Consider the following 25,463-nt stretch of genomic DNA (forward strand, 5'->3'; position numbering starts at 1 on the left):
ACCGGGCATTTAAAGTGGCACTGCACCTTGAGTGGGAGGATTGGATGATGAGCGGTGGGAAATCCTTCACCAAAACATGCCGCATGCGAAGAGCATCTTTCACTCAAGTCTGCCAGATCCTAAATGCGTAGAGCCGTGTCAAAACATCCACCATCACCAATGGGTTTCGAAAGGCTGGACTTCTGCGTGATGAAGAGGACCGGATGCGCTCAAGTGAGAGTGATAACGAAGAGGCTGAAGTGAGTGACGAGGTCCTGAGGCTGTTCAATTCGGACACTGAAGAAGAGGACTTTGATGGTTTCAGTGCGCAGGAAGAAGATGATGAAGGCGATCAATGACTATATATATATACACACCTCCTATAGGAGGTATTAGAATGTTGTTCGTGCACTGTTCAGTAAAAAGCATAAGCAACGTAATTTGTGTTACTGATACGTACGTATATTTAAAGGTAGCCGTGTTACAGGCACTGTTCGAAAAAAAGCATTTGCAATATGTATTTGTTTATGGTACCATACAGATTAAATTAAAAATTAAAAAATTCTCATGTGTAATATCTTTCTGTTTAAATATCTCATATTACAACGTGGGACACCTGCGGCTTAAAATCCGGTGTGGCCTGTACAAGAACAAAATTAGAGCATGGGGCTTTTAATCAGGTGCGCTCTGTAGTCCGGAATTTACGGTATTGGAAATGAGTTTCTGGTACAACACCTGCTCCTGTCAGCTGTCCATAAACGAGAGGGTTGCAGGTCTGGCCTGCTTAAAATCAGTAATTACAGCAATGTTGGGAATGAGGTGATAATATGGTGGTATGTAGATACTGATTAATTTTGTTATCATGACTCTCATTAGAAGAGGATTATTTTGTCAGCTTTTTTCTGAGGAGTGTTGTGTTGCATTGTGTTTTAGTAATGAAACAGGTGATGTGTTGAAGACACTGATTAATTGATCACTAGTTTTTGTTTGTTTTCTAGTCAACTGTGGCTTTTGTGTTCATTGAAAGTTGTGTTTTGTTATTGTTTGCAAGGAATAAGCAGGTTCTAAGTAACTTGTTTGTCTCATCTCATCAATCATTTGATCCAGAAATATCTATTTCATATATTTAAATTAACCAAACCCAAATTCACTGAACCATTACATTGTCACACCCCTACTACTGGCTGAATATTCTTCCTAATAAAAATCCATCTGTTTACATGTCATCTGTATGGCTGCATGGGGATTTGAGTCTATTTCACCCTGGTGTCACCAGTATACTACAAAGTGACAGACAACCACACATACTCACATCCAACCCTACTGTATTGTCAATTTAGAATCACAAGTTACCTTTAAAAAAAAATGTGTGAACTGTGGGAGGACGTATAGAGGACCTGTGCACACAAGGAAGACTTTGAAACAGAAAGGACCCAGACAACCAGGAGGTTTGAACGAGGAAGTTTCTGCCAACTTACTGAACAGAACCAGCTTCACCCCAGATCAGATTTGTGCACTTTTAGATCTCTGCCTTACCACAACATATTTTAAATACAATGATGGATTCTACAGACAGAAGCATGGATGTGCCATGGGCTCCCCAGTGTCTCCCATTGTAGCCAACCTTTACATGGAGGAAGTGGAAAGTAAAGCTCTTGGTTCTTTCAAAGGGATGGCACCTAGCCACTGGTACAGATATGTAGATGACACCTGGGTCAAAATCAAAACCCATGAAGTAGAAGCCTTCACTCGTCACATCAACTCAGTGGATAAATACATACGTTTTACCAGGGAGGACACCAGAGATAACAAGTTACCATTCCTGGACTGTGCGGTGCTTATCGAGGAAGATGGAAGCCTCAACATTGAAGTTTACCGGAAGCCCACACACACAGACCAGTATCTCCTCTGTGACTCCCACCACCCTCTGGAACACAAACTTGGGGTGATCAGGACCCTACAACACCGTGCGGAAAGTGTTCCCTCTAAGGCAGAAGGGAAGCATAAGGAACACACACACATTAAGAAAGCCCTCAAAACATGCGGTTACCCCAACTGGGCCTTCATCAAATCAGCTAAGATGCACAGGAATGAAGGCCAAACACAAACTACAGAGAATAGGAAGGACAAGAGGAACAACATTGTCATCCCATATGTGTCAGGCTTGTCAGAGAAACTCAGAAGAATTTTCTCCAAGCATGACATCTCAGTATACTTCAAACCAAGTCACACCCTAAGACAAAAACTGGTTCATCCCAAGGACAAACCCGCCAAACACAAGATCAGCGATGTAGTGTATGCTGTTCAGTGCAGTGAAGAGTGCTCGGACCTCTACATTGGTGAAACCAAACAGCCTCTTCACAAACGAATGGCACAACATAGAAGAGCCACCTCGACAGGACAAGATTCAGCAGTACATCTGCATCTGAAGGAAAAAGGGCACTCTTTTGAGGATGCCAATGTTCACATTTTGGACAGGGAAAACAGATGGTTTGAAAGAGGAGTGAAAGAAGCCATCTATGTCCACTGTGAACAACCATCATTGAACAGAGGAGGTGGATTACGTCACCAACTTTCCCCCGCTTACAGTGCTGTCCTGAGCTCCCTTCCCAGACGTCTCAACCCCCATTCACACCTTTGTTCCAGTGACCTCAATAGGCCACAGGAAACAATGGAGCGGAGTCCTAAATTGGTTTCAACTGAAACCACTGATTAAATATGACCCACGCCCCTTCACACCTGGGCACATGTGTTCACGCACATGATCAATAGAGGGTCATAACCACCTCCAGGGGACTACGCCCACAGGGGTTTAAATACCTGGGTCTCTCCACCATTTGGTTGAGAACTGAAGAAGCCTTTCGGATGAGAGGTGAAACGTCTTCAAGAAACAAAAAGAAGTCCAGTCGCCTTTTTCAAGCTCCAGAGACTACCCTACTAATAGACACTAGTTCACTAGTTTCATTTGCTGAATGTACTGCACATAAAACAGACTTGGCAGGCATGTAGAATCCTGTGTCAACACTGTGCTCTTATAACTTTTAGAACTTTACGACATGGATTCATTTGTTCTGAATCACAGGCTTGCATAAGTATTCTGCCATCTGAGAATATATGTCCCTTTTAGAGCAAATTATCATCAGAAGAATTAGTGAAAATGCAGTGAAGAGAGGCTGTTCTAAAACCAAAACAACTTCAGACCATAGGGGTGTGCTATGAAGCCAGGCTTTCTTTGCTTTAACTGGCTTCACAAAACCAGTCACAGATGATGTGTTCCAATTTTATGTGTCAACCATGCTTTTAACCCATGCTTACTGCCTCCGGATCTGTGCATGCTGATGTTAAAGTAGGCGTTTGATGCATCGTTTCACTCTTCCTTTGTACAAAACTGACAGATTGAATGCTGTCATTAGAGAAATGACTGATAAAGTTAAATAAAGATCATTAAAAAATAAAATGGCAAAAGACATTAAGGTGTTTTGTTCCTGAAAATACATCAAGATAATAATGCTAGAAAAAAATCATTAATCTTCAAAAATCTTGAGTTAATGTATTTATTTTACTGCTCTGTGCTCTCAGGACTCACCAGCCTGTTAGAGCTCTGAAACTTTAAACATATTTAGACATTAAAGGTCTTCTCAGTGCATTCCTCTCCGGCATTTCCCCAGGCACAATGATGGAGATGTGGAAATCACTTTGCTGTTGACAGATTTAGGTGAAATCAGTGTTATGTATGGTCTCGGTCACAAGTAGCCTACAAATAGACTAGTTAGCTTCACTGCAGGCAGCAGATTAGGGCCACACAGTATATTAAAAAAAATCTGCACCACTAGCTGAATACATGAAACTTTTCCAGTGCAAAGTGTACAGTTTGCACTGTTGTAATTTTACGGTATGGCTTTCTTCCTACTGAGGTATGACTCCCAGGTTGAGTCTATGAACCATATTTCCTTCGGCAGAGAAAAAAATGGAAACTCTGAACGATAACCTGCTTCAGACTAGGCCGTGTGCTTAACACAAGTTACAATGGGGATCTTGCCAGATTAAAAGAAAGCATATTTGTGACAAAGAAAACTCTGACTATAGGTTCAACATACCTGGCTAACCCAGTAACCTGGCTTTTTTTGTACATCCATCAAATTTACTTACACTAGTTTCTAAGACTACTCAGTTTTAGTAAGTCTAAGAACTCTTTCACAGATGCAAACCAACCACTGGGATCAGAGTTCTTCTTATACACTTTTCTAGGCTGTGTGGAGACACATGTTCTATATATGCACTCTGGGCCTCTACAGGAAGACATAATCATCTTTTCCCAACATTTGGAAATTACCTGTGACACAATATTACACATTGGTCTGTATATCTGTGCAAACACATATTCACAGTATAGATTAACTCATGCATTCTTCATATTGCATTCTCTAGCAATGATAACATTGCTACTTCCTATATCCAAGTAACCATCCAAGTCACTACACCTTCACATTACACATTTTGTGTTTCACTTTTTTATTTTTAAATTTATTTACTTATTTTAGGGTATCATGCTCAATTTTAGAAAATGAAACTCACATTAAAGGCTTCTTCTTCTTCTTCTTCTTCTTCTTCTTCTACTTCTACTACTTTTTCTTTCAGCTGCCATAACGTTATGCCTCGATCTCACCCTATCCCCGGCATCCTCCTCTGTCACACCAACCCTCTGCATGCCCTCCTTTATTACATCCATGAACCTCCTTTGAGATCGTCCTCTTTTCCTCCTGCCTCACAGCTCCATATTCAACATCCTTTGTCTAATATATCTGTTTTCCCCTCTCTGCACATTTCAGGACCATCTTGTTTCTAAACTGCTTGATCTCAACTGACCCTCTGATGTACTTTCTAATTCTGTCCATCATGGTCACTCCCAATGAAAATTGTAGCATCTCCAGCTCTGACTGCTGTCTTTTTGTTAGTGCCTTTGTCTTCAAACCATACATCATAGCAGGTCTCTTGTACCACATCATAGGGTGGACATAAACACTTTATGTATATGTGTCACACATGCATACAGTTTTGTCTGCATAAAGCCTAAATAAAACTACTCATCCTAATAAGGGACATTTTACACACCAATATGTTCTTGGATATGCTTCTTACAGTCTCACAGAGCCTGTTTTACAGAACATGACAACTCATGGAAAATGTCACAGGAACATACAGTCGAGGCGCTCCTGTCACTTTTCTTTAGCATGTGAACAGGGACACAGACTATAGCAACAACTGTGTATGTCTACACCTCTATTTTTTCTTTATCACATTTTTAATAATAATAATAATAAAATAATGTTTTATAAGAATACGATTTCAGTCTTTAATAGTCCTGTGTTGTAGGATACAGAGATGCCCATTCTGATATTTAGGGAATCTGAATCTGGGTCTTAAATCACATTATGAAAAAAAAGAGGCAAGGTCAAGATGTTTTTAGCAATAAATGGTCAATACATTTCTGTTTTGACAGCACAGTGCTTAAAGTGCTCCAAGCTCATGGGTGCATACTTAAGTGGAGTATTAAACTGAATGATGTGTAATTGTAACACAAATGTTTTCTTTTTTACAGATTCATTACTGCTAAGGCAGATAATAGTTTAAGTTGGAGTAGATCATCCTCAGAGTGCAACTTAGACTATAATCCAGCAGTGTATTCACACCTATCATACATGACTGTACTTCAGGTATGAATACACTGTTATTTGTGCAAGTATTATGAAACAAGCCCTTTAATCCCACCTACTATTTGACTCTGCTGCATCAGTATTAAATGAAAGCCTGCAGAATCTGGCAACACAATGCTGCCATAATAGCACAATTTATTTGTGGTAGCCATGAAAATATCACACTATATCAGCCATGCCTGCCTCCAAAAATTCCCTTCACAGATACCCTTTGGATCCAACTGTGCCCAGGCTGAAGCACATCCCAGCACGCATGCAGCCTCATTCCTCTTCCATAAACCTTTGATTCTTTCTTTTCTTGATTCCCTTCTTGATTTAGTCTGCCTTTTCTCATCTCTTTTGTCCACCCCCTCTCTGATTTTTTTCTCCTTCTGCCTCGCTCTGTGTGTCAGTAAAGCCAAGAGAAGAGAGAGAGAGAGAGACCTGTTTTCTGCTGGCTCTGCATTATGAGAGGGAGAGTGAGGGATGTGAGAGAATGAGCGCTAGCAGCAGTTTAGCAGACTGTGCCAAGAGAAGGAATGCAGCACTGCATTATGAAAGCCATAGGATATAGGTATGACTCTGTGAAAGATAAAGGAGAGAAGCAGAATTTAGAAGATGTAATCCGCCATATGTGTGCTTCATGTTAGAATACAACCTCAGTAAAAAAGAAATACATCATCCAGAGTGAACCAAAAAAGGATGTTTCCTTAAAAAGTGCAACATTTTCTGGGGCTTCAAATCATGAAGGACTACTTTGTCAAAGATGGAAAACACCTCCCAAGTCTGGTTGTAGTAGGAGTAATTATCTATTCTAGGGAAAAACTGACATAAAGGAAAACACCACAAGCTTTGATCTTATTGAATCTCCTCACCCAGATTATTTCATAAGCAGAGTCCAAAGATTAATGGGGGGGGAAGAGCAGCAGAGGAGCATGAGTTTATCAGCCTTACCATGAACCATTTTTAGGTCAGCCCAAGGCCAAACTTTGCTCCATACACCTGCCTTACTGTAAGCAGGGGCCTGCAGCCTTGGCATGGAGCTCTGTCATGCAGAGCTATTCTGGGGACAAAACCAAATTTAGCTAGTCACTTTCTATCTGTTGTTCTCCCAGCTCCTTCCTGAAATGCTGGAATGTGTGCGGTCTTGAAAATGGATCTCTAGCTTTGTGGTTTAGTATGGCATGTTTGTTCTACATAGATTTTCATTTGGTAAAGACAAATTAATAAAAGGTTGATGAAAAATAATTCTTTGGGAAACAAAGTTGATTTACAATCGATGTTGATTTTAAAACAGATTTTCTCTGTGGTTGAAATCCAAGATGGTGGATAGTTGTGTGCAGCGTTGTGCAACTTATAGAATTCTGGTAGCAAGTGAGGCGATCATTTCAATCCATAGGAGCCTTCCCTTGAAGCCTGACATTTAAGGAGTGTACAAGTTAGAAGCAACAAAATCACTCAGCCAGAAAATGACAGTCCCACAAATAATGTAGTTTTATTAAATTTAATGATTTAGCTGAGTCAGAACTGTGTTATTCTGTGCTCTAACAACTGGTCCTAATAGGCGTACTTTCTCTCTCCAGGAAGGTCAGGAGCTGATCCAGGAGAAGCCTGAGCTACGTTCAGTGGTGCAGGAGAAACTGGAGGAGATCAGGGAGTGTTGGTCCGACCTGGAGACCACGACCAAGGCCAAGGCCCGCCAGCTTTTTGAAAACAACAAACCCGAGCCAGCAGTGACGAGCTACTCAGACCTCGACAACCAGCTCTCCCACTTAGAGCGGCAACCCCCACAGTTGGAACAGGTGCACCATCTGCCAACCTTCAATGAACAGCTCCAGAAATTCCAGGCAAGTGTGAAGGCTCTTCTAGGTCTGATGACCTCTCTTCAACCAGTGCTACATAAAATTAAATTCAGAAATTTGGCAATTATTAAATTAGTTCACACCACCAACTGGTTTCTCCACCTTGCCTTGTATATTGCCCTGCATAGCTTCATATTTGCACTGAAGTGTGGGCAAACTTTCTTATACAGTTTGGCTTATACTGTAACATTTTTCTGTGTTGATGAAACATTTCAAAGCCCCATTTTTTTCTTTCTTAGTTTCACTCAAGATATACAAATGAACAAATATAGAATGTATAGATGGATTTACTTCCAAAATATCTAAGAGAGACGTGTAAATGCGTAAAATGAATGATGAACTACAAGTACCTCAAAATTAGATTTAAAGGGGCAATTTTACTCATTTCCAGCTCTTTTTTTTCTTTTTTTTCACTAGAGTACTGTTTCTTCACCATTCAAAATAATCCTTATTTATTTTATACTGGGCCTTGGTGTAGCTCCTCAGTTCACCCTTTATCTGAAACAAGCAGTTTTAACTTCTTTAACTTCTTTGTTGTAGCAAAGGTTCTTGGCAATAAATCTCATCCACTCTGGAAACAAGTTTATTTCCCTTTAAATGGAGCCACATTTGTAAGGAAAATGTGTGTGTTGTTTGAGCAGCAGAATTGAGTATGTGAGCTGTGAAAAACTTGCCAAATCTTCTCTGCCAATGCCAAACAGCTTATTCTGTTATCGACTCTTGCTTTGAGCTTCTGGTACCCCAGGTGCTGACATTAAGACCTGTTATCATTGGAGGCAATCTCAGTGCAGAGAGATATCGAAATGAGGTTCTGCAAACATTGGAAATCTCCACAGTCTGGGACTGAACTCTATCCTCCAATATGGCTACTTTTGCCCCCACAGAGCAGGGTTTATCAAAGACAACCTACAGAATTTGGGAGTGGAGAGGATGGAACAGCCTTCCTGTAGTCCTGACCTCAATCCCACTGAACACTTGTGGGATCAGCTTGGACATGCTGTTTGTGCCAGAGTGACCAATGCAACCAGACTGGCTGACTTGTATTTGAGGAATGGGATGCCATCCCACAGCAGTGTGTGACCAAGCTGTTAACCAGCATGAGGAGGAGGTGCCAGGCTGTTGTGGCTGTGTATGGTTCTTCCACATGCTACTGACGCACCTGGTTGTTAAATTACTAATATGTCTTCAACCATCAATCATCCAATCAAATAAACATCATGCAAGATTTATTGATAAGGTTTGCTGTGTCTCCCAACACAGTCTCAAGAGCATGGAGGAGATTCCAGGAGACAGGCAGTTATTCTAGGAGAGCTGGGCATGGATGTAGAAGGTCCTTAACCCATCAACAGGACCAGCATCTACTCCTTTGTCCAAGGAGGAACAGGATGAGCACTACCAGAGCTAAAAAATGACCTCCAGCAGTCACTAGTATGAATTTCTCTGACCAAAAATTCAGAAACAGACTTCATGAGAGCGGTCTGAGGGCTCGACGTCCTCTAGTGGGCTCTGTGCTCACTGCCCGATACCATGGAGCCTGATTAGCATTTCCCATTGAATACCAGAATTGGCAGGTCCACCGGCGGTGCCCTGTGCTTTTAACAGATAAGAGCAGGTTCACCCTGAGCACATGTGACAGACATGAAGGGATCTGGAGAAGCCATGGAGAATGTTACGCTTCCTGTAACATCATTCAGCATGATCGGTTTGGTGGTGGGTCAGTGATTGTCTGGGGAGGCATATCCATGGGGGGACACACAGACCTCTACAGGCTAGGCAATGGGAACCTGACTGCCATTAGGTATCAGGATGAAATCCTTGGACCCACTGCCAGACCCTCTTCTGATGCAGTGGGTCCTGGGTTCCTCCTGATCCACGACAGTGCCTGGCCTGATGTGGCAAGAGTATATAGGCAGTTCCTGGAAGATGAAAGAATTGATAGCACTGACTGGCCGCCACATTTGCCTGAACTAAATCCAAAAAGAACACCTCTGGGACTTTTTGTTTTGGTCCATCTGATGTTGCCAGGTTGCACCTCAGACTGGCCAGCTCTGCAGTGGTCTGGATCTGGGAGGAGACCTCTCAAGACACCATACATCGTCTCATTAGGAGCATGCCCTGATGTTGTCAGGCATGCATACAAGCACATGGGTGTGTGTGTGTGTGTGCGTGTGTATGTGTATGTGTGTGTCAGATAAGGAATACAATGCTTTTTTTAAGTCCAGCCAAAAGGCTCATTCCGCCCTCCACAGCACCTGAGCTCTGATCTGCCTTTATATATTTAATGCTTTTAACAAACTGTGTAGTTTAGTCAATTGTAGTTTATGTATTTATTTTCATTTTGCCCTGCTCTGACATTTGTCCACAGTGGCCTCTGTAGCAGCATGTCCTCATACATGGGGTTCAGTGGCATTAAAAAAATGCTCCTGTGTTTTCTTTTGTTTTTTCTTAAAGGGAGGCAACCCATTACATAAACCTGAAATGTTCTGATAGGGAAACAGCTGATGTGCTGTGTTCGTCCATCTTTCTATAACATGGCCTTTCTTTTTCTCTTTCCGGTGAAGGCTATGGAGTCTCAGATAGGGGACTTTTACAAGGATGTGGGAGATCTGGGAAGCTTGCAGGGTTTCTGCCTACCCCAGCGAGGGCTGATGGCAGGTGACAAGGAGGGCGGTGAGCAGTCAGGCGAAGTGGAGACCCGTATCGTCCGCCTCATTGAGCCCCTGAAGGAGAGACGCCGCATCCTGCTGGCTTCCAAAGAGATGCACCAAGTTGCCCAGGACCTGGAGGATGAGATAGTGAGTCCCTGAGTCCCTCTTCTTCTTGTTTTATATATTTCTTCTTAAATTTAAACACTGCTTGTAAAATATCTCATTATGGGTGTTACACAGTTATCACATGATTTTCAAAATCAAAATTGAGAAGAGTGAATATGTCATGTCGTTGCCCCAGATTCCATGTTTGGTCCTGTATGACTGTATAAACATGCCTTCTGAAATATGTAATAACCCAGCTGTGGTTTCTTTGGCAGCTGTGGATTCAGGAGAGGCTTCCCTTGGCCACCTGTAAGGATTATGGAAATAACCTCCAGAGCATACAGCAGCATATCAAAAGGAATCAGGTAAGTGTCAATGATGACTTTTGGCCATGGTTGCTGAAATGTAATCTAATGTTCCTCTCATTGGTTATGTAGGCACTCCAGAGGGAGCTGACAGGGCGGCGGGCTCGTGTTGAGGAGGTTCTTGATCGAGCAGGAATCATTGCTTCACTAAGAACTCCTGAGGTGGAATTTGTGCGTGAGGGAGCTGGACATGTACGCCAGCTTTGGGAGGTGTTGCAGTTGGAAACGGAGAGGAGGTCTGTGTTGCTGGATGCTGCACTACAGGCTCAACAGTACTACAGTGAGGCAGCTAAAGTGGAATCCTGGCTGTCAGGGCAGAAGCTCAATCTGATCAGTGAAGAAAAAGGCACAGTATGTTCTGCTCTGACATTTGTACAACTCTCTGCAGGCATAAGTCATCAAAGTGAACTTGGGGAAGCTTTACCATGATGTTATCCTGATATTTTTCAGGATGAAGTGAGCACATTGCAGCTGTTGAAGACTCACCTGGCTCTGGAACAAACAGTGGAGACATATGCAGAGACAGTAGGCATGTTATCTCAGCAATGCCAGCGTCTACTGGAACTGGGACACCCAGACAGGTGTGCTGCAGCACCTGCAGATTATCCTAAATTTCTGAGTTTGCACATTCTAACTACTGCTATTTGACAGTAATTGTTCTGCTTAAGCTGTATTCCTTTGGTTTTTTTCTCAACTTTCAACAGTGAGCAGATCACCAAGCAGCAGTCCCACATAGACCGGCTTTATGTGTCTCTGAAGGACATGGTGGAACACAGAAAGACCAAGCTGGAGCAGCAGTACTGGCTCTACCAGCTCAACAAGGAGGTAGAGGAGTTGGAGAAGTGGATCACTGAGCGTGAGGCAGTGGCCAGTTCCACTGAGCTGGGCCAGGACCTTGAGGATGTTACGGTCAGTATATCAACATGGTTTAAGTATCTGTTCTGCTGTAACCACAGGAATTATTGAAGAGTTCCAGGCTCAGTCATTAGAGAGCCCAAACTTTGAACCATGGTTCTGTAATCGCTTGACATTATTCACATCCAAAAAGTTGATAATTAAACCAAATAATTTTCCTGTCATTTTAACACGAGATTGCAAAGGTTATTAACTGTAGAAAAAAGACAAATATACATAAAGTCCTAAAGTAGTTGAGTAGAAGAACTTTGAGGTGCTCTTTGCAAGTTATTATTTCAACTTTCTTTATTGAATTTTAACAGCTTAACATACAATATTAATCAGTAGAACACTGAAAGAGCAATAGTCACAAAGAGGAAAAACAAGAAGAAAATGTAAGCTAGTTTCTCCCTAATCCCCTCACTCCCACCCCCCACCCTGAACACTCCCACTCTAGGTCCAAACACAAGATTGACATCTAGCAGAGATCCAGTCTCTGTAACTATACATAGGAACACTATATGAACTCGCACATCCATACATCCCCACACATTACACAAAAAAAAAGAAAGAAAGAAAGAAAGAAAGAAAAAATAAGTAAATAGATAAACAAGGAAAAAAGCCTAGTTTTCCTCTGTATCAGGGAGTAGAATGATGGTGCTTACTAAAGACTGGAAGGGCCTCCAAGTCTTCATAAATTTGGTGGTACAACCCTTAAAAGAAAATCTTTGTTTTTCCAGCTTGAAGTTACAGAGAACCTCCCTCACCCAGTGGTCATAAGAGAGAGGAATGCATAATTTCCACTTCAGTAAAATAAGTCTGCGGGCCAAAAGATTAGTGAAAGCTAAAGCGTGTTTCAAAGAACGCAAGAGGTCCGGGTCTGGAGAGATGCCAAATATAGCTGACAGAGGATTGGGGAAAACTGTCTGATCATATGCTTGACTAAGTGTTTTAAAAATGTTACCCCAAAACCCGCTTAACTTAGGACAAGCGTTTCTAACAGTTGAATACATTTTAGCTAACTTTGCATTTGTGTAATGCACTTTATAGAATATTTTGCACTGAATCAAAGCATGTCGGGCACAGATTGAGGACTTGTGAATTAAACTCATGGCCGCATCCCATTGTTCCTCTAACACCTTTGCACCAAATTCCTCCTCCCATGCCATTTTAACTAAGTCAGCAAACTTTGAAGTCTTCTTATCAAAGGACTTATATAAGAATGAAATACATTTTTTCCGTTGTGGGTCTATTTCTAGGAGAGTATCTAAAAGTGTTTCAGGAGGTCGATTCGGGAAGTATGGAAAAACCTTCTTAACATAATCTCTGGCCTGAAAAAAGCGAAACAGATGAGAATTAGGCAATTGGAATTTAAATGAAAGTTCAGCAAAGGATGAAAAGATATTGTTGTTACAGAGGTCTTTTATGCTCCTGATCCCCTTATTATGCCACTGTTCTTTGCAAGTTAAATGATGGAATGGCTGATTTTACAAAACATTTTGCCACACAAGATCTGTACAGGGGGTTAATATACATACATACATACATATATATATATATATATATATATATATATATATATATATATATATATATATATATATATATATATATATATATATATATACACACATATATATACACACAGGGGTTGGACAATGAAACTGAAACACCTGTCATTTTAGTGTGGGAGGTTTCATGGCTAAATTGGACCAGCCTGGTGGCCAATCTTCATTAATTACACATTGCACCAGTAAGAGCAGAGTGTAAAGGTCCAATTAGGGTAAGAGCACAGTTTTGCTCAAAATATTGCAATGCACACAACATTATGGGTGACATACCAGAGTTCAAAAGAGGACAGATTGTTGGTGCACATCTTGCTGGGGCATCTGTGACCAAGACAGCAAGTATTTGTGATGTATCAAGAGCCACGGTATCCAGGGTAATGTCAGCATACCACCAAGAAGGACGAACCACATCCAACAGGATTAACTGTGGACGCAAGAGGAAGCTGTCTGAAAGGGATGTTTGGGTGCTAACCCAGATTGTATCCAAAAAACATAAAACCACGGCTGCCCAAATCACGGCAGAATTAAATGTGCACCCCAACTCTCCTGTTTCCACCAAAACTGTCCATCGGGAGCTCCACAGGGTCAATATACACGGCCGGGCTGCTATAGCCAAACCTTTGGTCACTCGTGCCAATGCCAAACGTCGGTTTCAATGGTGCAAGGAGCGCAAATCTTGGGCTGTGGACAATGTGAAACATGTACTGTTCTCTGATGAGTCCACCTTTACTGTTTTCCCCACATCCAGGAGAGTTACGGTGTGGAGAAGCCCCAAAAAAGCGTACCACCCAGACTGTTGCATGCCCAGAGTGAAGCATGGGGGTGGATCAGTGATGGTTTGGGCTGCCATATCATGGCATTCCCTCGGCCCGATACTTGTGCTAGATGGGCGCGTCACTGCAAAGGACTACCGAACCATTCTGGAGGACCATGTGCGTCCAATGGTTCAAACATTGTATCCTGAAGGCGGTGCCGTGTATCAGGATGACAATGCACCAATACACACAGCAAAACTGGTGAAAGATTGGTTTGATGAACATGAAAGTGAAGTTGAACATCTCCCATGGCCTGCACAGTCACCAGAGCTAAATATTATTGAGCCACTTTGGGGTGTTTTGGAGGAGCGAGTCAGGAAACGTTTTCCTCCACCAGCATCACGTCGTGACCTGGCCACTATCCTGCAAGAAGAATGGCTTAAAATCCCTCTGACCACTGTGCAGGACTTGTATATGTCATTCCCAAGACGAACTGACGCTGTATTGGCCGCAAAAGGAGGCCCTACACCATACTAATAAATTATTGTGGTCTAAAACCAGGTATTTCAGTTTCATTGTCCAACCCCTGTATATATACACATTTACATATACATACAGTCACCTCAAGGCACTTTGTATTGTGGGTAAAGACCCTACAATAATAGAAAAACCCAACAGTCAAAAAGACCCCCTATGAGCAAGCATTTGGTGACAGTGGGAAGGAAAAACTCCCTTTTAACAGGAAGAAACCTCCAGCATCTGCCGCGACCGGTTGGGCTGAGGGGAGAGAAAAAAAGACATGCTGTGGAAGAGAGCCAGAGATTAATAACAATTAGTGATTAAATGCAGAGTGGAGTATAAACAAAGTAAATAAGGTGAATGAAAAGAAACAGTGCATTATGGGAACCCCCCCCAGCAGCCAAGGCCTATAGCAGCATAACTAAGGGGTGGTTCAGGGTCACTTGATCCAGCCCTAACTATAAGCTTGATCAAAAAGGAAAGTTTTAAGCCTAATCTTAAAAATAGAGAGGGTGTCTGTCTCCCGAATCCAAGCTGGGAGCTGGTTCCACAGAAGAGGGGCCTGAAAGCTGAAGGCTCTGCCTCCCATTCTACTTTTAAGTATCCTAGGAACCACAAGTAAGACTATAAAGTCTTTGAGATAAGATGGGGCCTGAGTATTCAAGACCTTGTAGGTGAGGAGAAGGATTTTAAATTCTATTCTAGAATAGAATAGAAGGTCTTGTAGGTGAGGAGAAGGATTTTAAATTCTATTCTAGAATAGAATTTAAAATCCTTCTCCTCACCTACAAGGTCTTGAATACTCAGGCCCTTGTAGGTGAGGAGAAGGATTTTAAATTCTATTCTAGATTTAACAGGGAGCCAATGAAGAGAAGCCAATATGGGAGAAATCTGCTCTCTCTTTCTAGTCCCTGTCAGTACTCTAGCTGCAGCATTTTGGATCAGCTGAAAACTTTTCAGGGAGCTTTTAGGACAACCTGATAATAATGAATTAGAGTAGTCCAGTCTAAAAGTAATAAATGCATGAATTAGCTTTTCAGCATCACTCTGAGAAAGGATGTTTCGAATTTTAGAAATATTGCGCAAATGCAAAAAAGCGGTCCTACATATTTGTTTAATATGTGCATTGAAGGACATATCCTGGTCAAAAATGACTCCAAGATTCCTCACAGTGTTACTGGAGGCCAAAGTAATGCCATCCAGAGTAAGTATCTGGTTTGACACCATGTTTCTAAGATTTGTGGGGCCGAGTACAAGAATTTCAGTTTTATCTGAATTTAGAAGCAGGAAATTAGAGGTCATCCAGGCCTTAATATCTTTAAGACATTCCTTCAGTTTAACTAATTGATGTGTGTCATCTGGCTTCATTGATAGGTAAAACTGAGTATCATCTGCATAACAATGAAAATTGATGCAATGCTTTCTAATAATACTGCCTAAGGGAAGCATGTATAATGTAAATAGAATTGGTCCTAGCACAGAACCCTGTGGAACTCCATAATTAACCTTAGTGTGTGAAGAAGACTCCCCATTTACATGAACAAATTGGAGTCTATTAGATAAATATGAGTCAAACCCCTGCAGTGCAGTACCTTTAATACCTATGGCATGCTCTAATCTATGTAATAAAATGTTATGGGTCAACAGTATCAAAAGCTGTGCTGAGGTCCAACAGGACAAGAACAAAGATGAGTCCACTGTCAGAGGCTGTAATAAGATCATTTGTAACCTTCACTAATGCTGTTTCTGTACTGTGATGAATTCTGAAACCTGACTGAAACTCTTCAAATAAACTATTCCTTTGCAGATGATCAGTTAGCTATTTTATAACTACTCTTTCAAGAATCTTTGAGAGAAAAGGAAGGTTGGAGATTGGCTTATAATTAGCTAAGACAGCTGGGTCAAGTGATGGCTTTTTAAGTAGCGGTTTCATTACAGCTACCTTGAAAGCCTGTGGTACATAGCCAACTAATAGAGACAGATTGATCATTTTTAAAATAGAAGCATCAATAATTGGAAAGACTTCTTTGAACAGTATAGTAGGAATGGGATCTAATAAACATGTTGCTGGTTTGGAGGAAGTAATTATTTAAGTTAACTCTGAAAGATCAACTGGAGCAAAAGAGTCTAAACATATACCAGCAGTGCTGAAAGTAGCCGAACATGAAGCTAAATCTTTGAGATGGTTATGAATAATGTTTTCTCTAATGTCTAAAATGTTATTTGTAAAGAAATCCATGAAGTCACTACTAGTTAAAGTGAAAGGAATACTTGGCTGTACAGAGCTCTGACTTTGTAGACTGTTCAAAGGTGTTCTCTTGTATATGCATGTGTTTTGTTGTTATAGTTTTTTTTTTTTTTTTCTTTGTTGCATTTTTGGCCACACCGGCTTTTTGTGGCAGTGGAGAGAGACGGGAAATGGGGGAAAGACACTGGGGAAGACACGCGGGCAAATCGGCGATGGGCCGGGACGTGGACCCGCGCCGCCTGCACTGCAACACGGTGTGTGTATGTGGTTGCCGGCTTCACCTCTAAGCCACCCAGGCGCCCTTTGTTGTTATAGTTGCATATGAGCCAACACAGTGGATGCTTGTGCATCATCCCGTTCATTCCTGCATATTGGCCTGTCATGTGAAGTTGCATTTCTTATATTATTTGTCATTTGAATTTAATTAACAGCATCATGATTAGTCAGTGCTACCAGTATTGACAGTGGATCTGAGGATCCAATATAATTTTCTGTTACTGGTTTCACTACCACAGGGATCACTGGTGATCCCTGTGGTAGTGAAAGGTAATCTACTACCACAGGGGTCATTGGTGGCCTTGACTCCTGTGCAGGGTTATAATAGTTTTGGATTTTACATTATTGTTTAGTTTCAGTCAGTTTTTACTATTTTTTTAGTTTTAATTAGTTTTCAGAGTGGTTTTGCTCATTTTTATTAGTTTTTATTTTTGGTTTATTGCTTAGTTTTAGTTTAGTTTCATTAATATCATTATTAGTTTTAGTTTTTCATATTTTGTCAGGTGCAAGATTCAAGGTACAAGAGTAACTCTTGTGTAATAAAATGCAACAAAAGATACTGTAAAGAAATATATTCAACAACCAACTGTTCACAAGACAGAAGCACTATGTGCTGAATGTGTGTAATATTTGGGACACACATGAACATCAACAGGGAGAAACAAAGAAAAATATGAACTCCCCAAACTCAATAAATTCTACAATAAACTCCCAATAACGTTCAGCGTCAGTGCAGCGGATTAACAACAGCTTCTGTTTTGGAGCTAGCTTGGTTAGATGCTGTTTTTTCACTTTCTTCATTCCCTCGCGTCCATTCCGACAGTTTTAGCAGTCTCCCTCCAGGAATTTGCTGACATTTGTGAGTCCTTGTATTGATTGTTCCTGATTGTTATTCTCTCACTGATAAAGTGGTCGAAAACGGACAAGGACGGAACAGGTTCATCACAACGTTGGGGCTGCGTGGCAGCAACGAGTAGTCACATTTCTCCGGAGGTGACCGCCAGATTAAGTCAGTTCAGAGGTTTCCGTAGCTGCCTTGTGTGCGCTTCTCAGGTGGACTTTGATGTTGGTGTTTTTTCCTCACTGAGACGTGTTCCATACATTTTTCATCATTCACAACAAGACACTCTTCTATCTGTATTATTGGACTCAAAGAAACTCCATATGGGACTCTTCCGCTTTCTCGGCAGACCGCTGCCATTGCTTTTCGGAGCAGCGCGGTGAGTATGCGCGCACACACAGCTGCCCGACGGCGCTCCCAGCTTAAACTGGGAGAGTGGAAAATGATCAATCCGCAACGCTTTTAAATAAAATGACAAACAAGAAAAGGAAGGTCATTTTATCTGTATTTAGATTGTTTTAGCTAGTTTTTTAAGCTCACAATGCAGTTTTAGTTAGTTATCGTTTTTTCCTATTAATTTTAGTTTTTACTTATTTCAGTTAACGACAATGTTTTTTCAATTTCAGTTTTCGTGATTTCGTTCGTTTTCGTTAACTATAATAACCCCGCTCCTGTGGTAGTAAAAGGGTTAAAGACATATTTCTCTGGTTCAAAAGTCAAACATATGACATCCAGCTGGGTGGACATGTTTGTAACTCCACAAAAAATAGGTTCATTAACAATTCAATTGCATTTTTTTATGTCTAAAGAGGAATGTCTGTGTAGATTCTCAGTCATCCAGGTCATAGTAGTCTCTGGAGCTTGAAAAAGGCGACTGGACTTCTTTTTGTTTCTTGAAGACGTTTCACCTCTCATCCGAAAGGCTTCTTCAGTTCTCAACCAAATGGTGGAGAGACCCAGGTATTTAAACCCCTGTGGGCGTAGTCCCCTGGAGGTGGTTATGACCCTCTATTGATCATGTGCGTGAACACATGTGCCCAGGTGTGAAGGGGGCGTGGGTCATATTTAATCAGTGGTTTCAGTTGAAACCAATTTAGGACTCCGCTCCATTGTTTCCTGTGGCCTATTGAGGTCACTGGAACAAAGGTGTGAATGGGGGTTGAGACGTCTGGGAAGGGAGCTCAGGACAGCACTGTAAGCGGGGGAAAGTTGGTGACGTAATCCACCTCCTCTGTTCAATGATGGTTGTTCACAGTGGACATAGATGGCTTCTTTCACTCCTCTTTCAAACCATCTGTTTTCCCTGTCCAAAATGTGAACATTGGCATCCTCAAAAGAGTGCCCTTTTTCCTTCAGATGCAGATGTACTGCTGAATCTTGTCCTGTCGAGGTGGCTCTTCTATGTTGTGCCATTCGTTTGTGAAGAGGCTGTTTGGTTTCACCAATGTAGAGGTCCGAGCACTCTTCACTGCACTGAACAGCATACACTACATCGCTGATCTTGTGTTTGGCGGGTTTGTCCTTGGGATGAACCAGTTTTTGTTTTAGGGTGTGACTTGGTTTGAAGTATACTGAGATGTCATGCTTGGAGAAAATTCTTCTGAGTTTCTCTGACAAGCCCGACACATATGGGATGACAATGTTGTTCCTCTTGTCCTTCCCATTCTCTGTAGTTTGTGTTTGGCCTTCATTCCTGTGCATCTTAGCTGATTTGATGAAGGCCCAGTTGGGGTAACCGCATGTTTTGAGGGCTTTCTTAATGTGTGTGTGTTCCTTATGCTTCCCTTCTACCTTAGAGGGAACACTTTCCGCACGGTGTTGTAGGGTCCTGATCACCCCAAGTTTGTGTTCCAGAGGGTGGTGGGAGTCAAAGAGGAGATACTGGTCTGTGTGTGTGGGCTTCCGGTAAACTTCAATGTTGAGGCTTCCATCTTCCTCGATAAGCACCGCACAGTCCAGGAATGGTAACTTGTTATCTCTGGTGTCCTCCCTGGTAAAACGTATGTATTTATCCACTGAGTTGATGTGACGAGTGAAGGCTTCTACTTCATGGGTTTTGATTTTGACCCAGGTGTCATCTACATATCTGTACCAGTGGCTAGGTGCCATCCCTTTGAAAGAACCAAGAGCTTTACTTTCCACTTCCTCCATGTAAAGGTTGGCTACAATGGGAGACACTCTCTCCAGTGCAAGACTTCCTCCATCCAACCTCACCATTCAGGAGAAGAAGGCCATCACAGCCCTAAGCAAGGATCAAAACATCACCATACTGCCAGCCGACAAGGGGAGGTGCACGGTTGTGCTGAATTCATCGGATTACCACAACAAAATTACTACACTCCTCAGTGACAACAATACTTATGAGGTCTTGAGACGTGATCCCACAAGCAACTACAAGAAAAAAGTTGTTTGCTGCCTGCAACAACTTGAAAAGGAAAAAGCCATTGACCGCCCCACTTACTACCGCCTGTACCCTGGAGAAGCCACTCCATGCATTTATGGACTCCCAAAGATCCACAAAGAAGGAGTCCCACCTCGACCCATTATCAGCAGTATAAACTCGGTCACCTACAACATTTCCAAACACCTCGCCACCATGTTATCACCGCTTGTTGGCATCACACCCCACCACATTGAAAACTCTACAGATTTTACTAACAAGGTCCAGAATCTTGTACTGGATCCAGATGAAACCATGGTGTCCTTTGATGTGGTTTCACTTTTCACTTGCATACCCACAACTGAGGCAGTGGAGACCGTCAGAAGACGACTACAGGAAGACGATTCCTTACTGAACAGAACCAGCCTCACCCCAGATCAGATTTGTGCACTTTTAGATCTCTGCCTTACCACAACATATTTTAAATACAATGATGGATTCTACAGACAGAAGCATGGATGTGCCATGGGCTCCCCAGTGTCTCCCATTGTAGCCAACCTTTACATGGAGGAAGTGGAAAGTAAAGCTCTTGGTTCTTTCAAAGGGATGGCACCTAGCCACTGGTACAGATATGTAGATGACACCTGGGTCAAAATCAAAACCCATGAAGTAGAAGCCTTCACTCGTCACATTAACTCAGTGGATAAATACATACGTTTTACCAGGGAGGACACCAGAGATAACAAGTTACCATTCCTGGACTGTGCGGTGCTTATCGAGGAAGATGGAAGCCTCAACATTGAAGTTTACCGGAAGCCCACACACACAGACCAGTATCTCCTCTTTGACTCCCACCACCCTCTGGAACACAAACTTGGGGTGATCAGGACCCTACAACACCGTGCGGAAAGTGTTCCCTCTAAGGCAGAAGGGAAGCATAAGGAACACACACACATTAAGAAAGCCCTCAAAACATGCGGTTACCCCAACTGGGCCTTCATCAAATCAGCTAAGATGCACAGGAATGAAGGCCAAACACAAACTACAGAGAATGGGAAGGACAAGAGGAACAACATTGTCATCCCATATGTGTCGGGCTTGTCAGAGAAACTCAGAAGAATTTTCTCCAAGCATGACATCTCAGTATACTTCAAACCAAGTCACACCCTAAAACAAAAACTGGTTCATCCCAAGGACAAACCCGCCAAACACAAGATCAGCGATGTAGTGTATGCTGTTCAGTGCAGTGAAGAGTGCTCGGACCTCTACATTGGTGAAACCAAACAGCCTCTTCACAAACGAATGGCACAACATAGAAGAGCCACCTCGACAGGACAAGATTCAGCAGTACATCTGCATCTGAAGGAAAAAGGGCACTCTTTTGAGGATGCCAATGTTCACATTTTGGACAGGGAAAACAGATGGTTTGAAAGAGGAGTGAAAGAAGCCATCTATGTCCACTGTGAACAACCATCATTGAACAGAGGAGGTGGATTACGTCACCAACTTTCCCCCGCTTACAGTGCTGTCCTGAGCTCCCTTCCCAGACGTCTCAACCCCCATTCACACCTTTGTTCCAGTGACCTCAATAGGCCACAGGAAACAATGGAGCGGAGTCCTAAATTGGTTTCAACTGAAACCACTGATTAAATATGACCCACGCCCCCTTCACACCTGGGCACATGTGTTCACGCACATGATCAATAGAGGGTCATAACCACCTCCAGGGGACTACGCCCACAGGGGTTTAAATACCTGGGTCTCTCCACCATTTGGTTGAGAACTGAAGAAGCCTTTCGGATGAGAGGTGAAACGTCTTCAAGAAACAAAAAGAAGTCCAGTCGCCTTTTTCAAGCTCCAGAGACTCTAAAGAGGAATAAAAACATTCAGGAAAAAAAATCTGAGATTTTCATGCATAAAGTGATAAAAGACCCCAACACAGACTGAATGCTTCAATAAAATGTTCCTGGTGTGATCTGGTGCCATACAAAGGATGGAAAAAATCTGTGTCAAGGATGTGACATCACAGGCATGCACCTGGTATGTTCCCAGGGTTAGACATCAACTGATACACCTTAAACTGCAGCCAAATTAAATATTTCAGTAAGTTTTCCACCAAAGTGGGTGCTTTCCTTTTTTTTTTTTTTTTTTTTTTTTTTTTTTTTTTTTTACCTCCAGTCATTTCTGTGCAGCAGTGTGCTGATGGCTGAGCCTGGTTCTGCTGGAGGTTTCTTCCCGTTAAAAGGGAGTTTTTCCTTCCCAGTGTTGCCAAATGCTTTGTCAGGGTTTTCTTTATTATTGTAGAAAATTATTGTCTTTACCTTACAATATAAAACACCTTTAGGTGACTGTTGCTGTGATTTGGCACAATATAAATAAAATTAAATTGAAGAGGATGGATGGATGGATGGATGGATTTTGCAGGGATAGGAACACTTCTCTCTCCTAAGAGATGCATTTGAGACATCTTTGATGAAGAATCTAGTGCTTGGGGTGGGAGGAAACATTATGTAATTTTCTGGGTGGAAAGTATCCACTGTGTCAAAAAAACAGTTAATATGCTGATTCCATTACTTCTGTGTGAGAATAAATAAGCTTATATTTGTGTGAGCAGTTTCTGTAGGGTTGTGTGGTTTATGTGTGTTCTAGGTGCTTCAGGAGAGGTTCACCAAGTTTGCCTCAGAAACCAACAGCATTGGCCAGCAGCGCATGGAGCAAGTGAACAAAATGGTGAACGAGATGATAGACTGCGGCCACTCAGATGCGGCCACTATTGCTGAGTGGAAAGATGGACTGAACGAGTCGTGGGCTGACCTCCTGGAGCTGATGGAAACCCGCAGACAGATGCTGGCAGCATCACACCAGCTGCACAAGTTTTTCACTGACTGCAAAGAGGTACGGTCTAATCAGATATCAGATAGTGATTCAGGTGTACCCTGTTCTTCCTCAGCTTTACAGGTAGACTGTCTGGGTTTGATATGCGGCTTCTATTTTTAAAGCACTCATAATGACAAAGCTGTCCTGTGTTGTAGGTCTTGGCTCAGATTGCAGGGAAGATGAAGCAGCTGCCAGAGGTGAGAGCGTGCCAAGCCAACATTACCAATCCAGCCACCCTGCAAAGACTCATGCACTCTTTTGAGCATGCCCTTCAACTTCTAGTGGCACAGGCAAGTGATGCACTGTCAATGTAAATTAGTTCCACAGTCTTCTTGGAAGAGGGTGCATTCATATAAATTTCACCAAACTTATTTTTGACAAAAACTACATCAGGCGATAGACAAAGCAAAAACTAAGACTAAAGCCTTATTTTTTTTTTTAATTAATTACTACTAACAAACAGACTGACACATATCCTGGTGCAGGTGAGGCAGCTGCAGGAGAATGCTGCCCAGCTGAGGACCATCTATGCTGGTGAGAAGGCTGAGACTATTATGGTCAAAGAGCAGGAAGTGATGGATGCATGGAAGGAGCTGCTGAGCTCTTGTGAGGCCAGTCGAGTCCAAGTGACTTCAGTAACTGATAAGGTGCAGTTCTTCTCAGTGGTCCGTGAAAATCTAATGTGGATGGAAGGAATCATGGGCCAGATAGGATGGGATGAGCCAAGGTAAGGTACCATATCTTTGTTAGGGTACGCTTCTTCTTTATTACAGTTTGCAAAGGATGTATTAAAGCTTTAGAAACTGCATTTTTTTTTTGTCTGTGTTCAGTTAAACTGAAAGTCTCTGTGGTCTTGTGTGGTCCTTGTAGGCAGAATATTATTATGTGTGGTGTGGAAATAGGCTGCTTTGCCACTTTGACCTAATTTAATATGACATGTGTTATACAGTTTGGTTTATTTTTTACTTTTTAGTTTCAATGTTACACACTAATCTCTACCTTTATTTGTCATGTTCCCAACCAGCACAACTGTGCAACTCGCAGTTTGCAAAGCTTCCACATTAGGCCTGAAATCTTTCAGCAGATGTTCATATATCAGCATATGCATGAAGATACAATACCATGGGACTCAAAAAGATGGCAAGACATATGCACATGCAATGGAACTGGATGCAACTAACATTTTTTACGCCTCTACATGAACAACAGCCTCATTTACTAATAGTGCGTAAATCATGTGTACGAACATTTCACACAAAAATCGATCACTTATCAATATTTTCATATCTGAAATTGTTCTACTTTAGGGATAAACTGAGATGTACCTCTCACCATGCGTATGAACAAAGTAACCAAGGAATTTAAATGCAAGCCTTTAAAATAAATACTACCACTACTACTTATAATAACAATAGCAATAATTATCTTTTTTTTTTTAATTGCCGTTTGGACATTATTTACAGTTCACCAAAACCAGAGGTGGACAGTCACGACGTACAAATACTTCGTTACTGTACTTAAGTAGATTTTTCAGGTATCTGTACTTTACTTGAGTATTTATTTTTCTGACAACTTTTTACTTTTACTCCTTACATTTTTACACAAGTATCTGTACTTTCTACTTCTTACATTTTCAAAACAAGCTCATTACTTTAGGTTTAATGCGTCTGAGAAACGTTTGCATTTCCGGTCAGTGCGGGAGCTGGCTTTGGATTGCGAGCAGGTTTTTTTCTTGGAAGTCGCAACAACAGGGTGGGAGGGAGAGAACAGACACCCCACACGGTAGAGGGAGGCTCCTGCAATGCTCGCTCGGTGACCGGAAAGAGCTAGAGGAAGTTGCGCTTTACATAGAGGCTGCACGCCAGAACGGTGAGGAAAATAAATGACAGAAAACGTAAAGGACAAAGAAAGTGTCTGCAGTTTGTCACACAGTCTGCTAGCTAAAAGAACAGCTGCTGTATTTTAAGGGAGAGCAAAGAATGAGCGATAACTTCACTCAGATGGAGAAAGATGTAAAAAGAAGTAGAAACGTCCTCCATGGAGCTACTTTTACTTTCTTACTTTGAGTAGATTTCAGAGCCTGTACTTTTTACTTTTACTTGAGTACGAAAGATGAACCAGTACTTCAACTTTTACCAGAGTAGTTTTTAACACAAGTACTTGTACTTCTACTTAAGTACAGAATGTCCGTACTTTGGCCACCTCTGACCAAAACGCAATGAGCCACAAAATGCTCAGAGTTACACAAATTTAAAAATGCATCTAAAGAAAATACTACCTTTTTAATTTAAACATATTTCATGTGCTGTAACATATGCTGTATCTCATCCCATCATATTTTAAACGTTCTTATCTTTCATTAAGGAGGATCCAATTAGATATGGAATACTGGAATATGTTTAAATTAAAAGGGCCAGCCCTACACCTTTTCATTTAGTATTTTGTTTTCTTTA

General features: G+C 41.8%; 2 protein-coding genes across 2 annotated transcripts in view; both read left to right on the forward strand.

Annotated features, from left to right (window-relative positions):
• The window catches only part of LOC115792035 (spectrin beta chain, non-erythrocytic 4-like), a 38,955-nt gene extending 15,214 nt beyond the window's left edge, over positions 1-23,741 (forward strand). The window contains exons 2-10 of the mRNA XM_030746389.1: positions 7,256-7,519; positions 10,096-10,329; positions 10,563-10,652; positions 10,725-11,003; positions 11,103-11,233; positions 11,357-11,561; positions 22,783-23,028; positions 23,166-23,300; positions 23,496-23,741. Of these exons, the coding sequence (XP_030602249.1) occupies positions 7,256-7,519; positions 10,096-10,329; positions 10,563-10,652; positions 10,725-11,003; positions 11,103-11,233; positions 11,357-11,561; positions 22,783-23,028; positions 23,166-23,300; positions 23,496-23,741 (1,830 nt within the window). The remainder of the gene's footprint in view (positions 1-7,255; positions 7,520-10,095; positions 10,330-10,562; positions 10,653-10,724; positions 11,004-11,102; positions 11,234-11,356; positions 11,562-22,782; positions 23,029-23,165; positions 23,301-23,495) is intronic.
• The window catches only part of LOC115792036 (spectrin beta chain, non-erythrocytic 4-like), a 52,405-nt gene continuing 37,196 nt past the window's right edge, over positions 10,255-25,463 (forward strand). Inside the window, exon 1 of the mRNA XM_030746390.1 lies at positions 10,255-10,293. The gene's annotated coding sequence lies outside the window, so the exon portion shown is untranslated. The remainder of the gene's footprint in view (positions 10,294-25,463) is intronic.

Source organism: Archocentrus centrarchus, chromosome 14 (assembly GCF_007364275.1).
Source record: "Archocentrus centrarchus isolate MPI-CPG fArcCen1 chromosome 14, fArcCen1, whole genome shotgun sequence".
Lineage (NCBI taxonomy): Eukaryota > Metazoa > Chordata > Actinopteri > Cichliformes > Cichlidae > Archocentrus > Archocentrus centrarchus.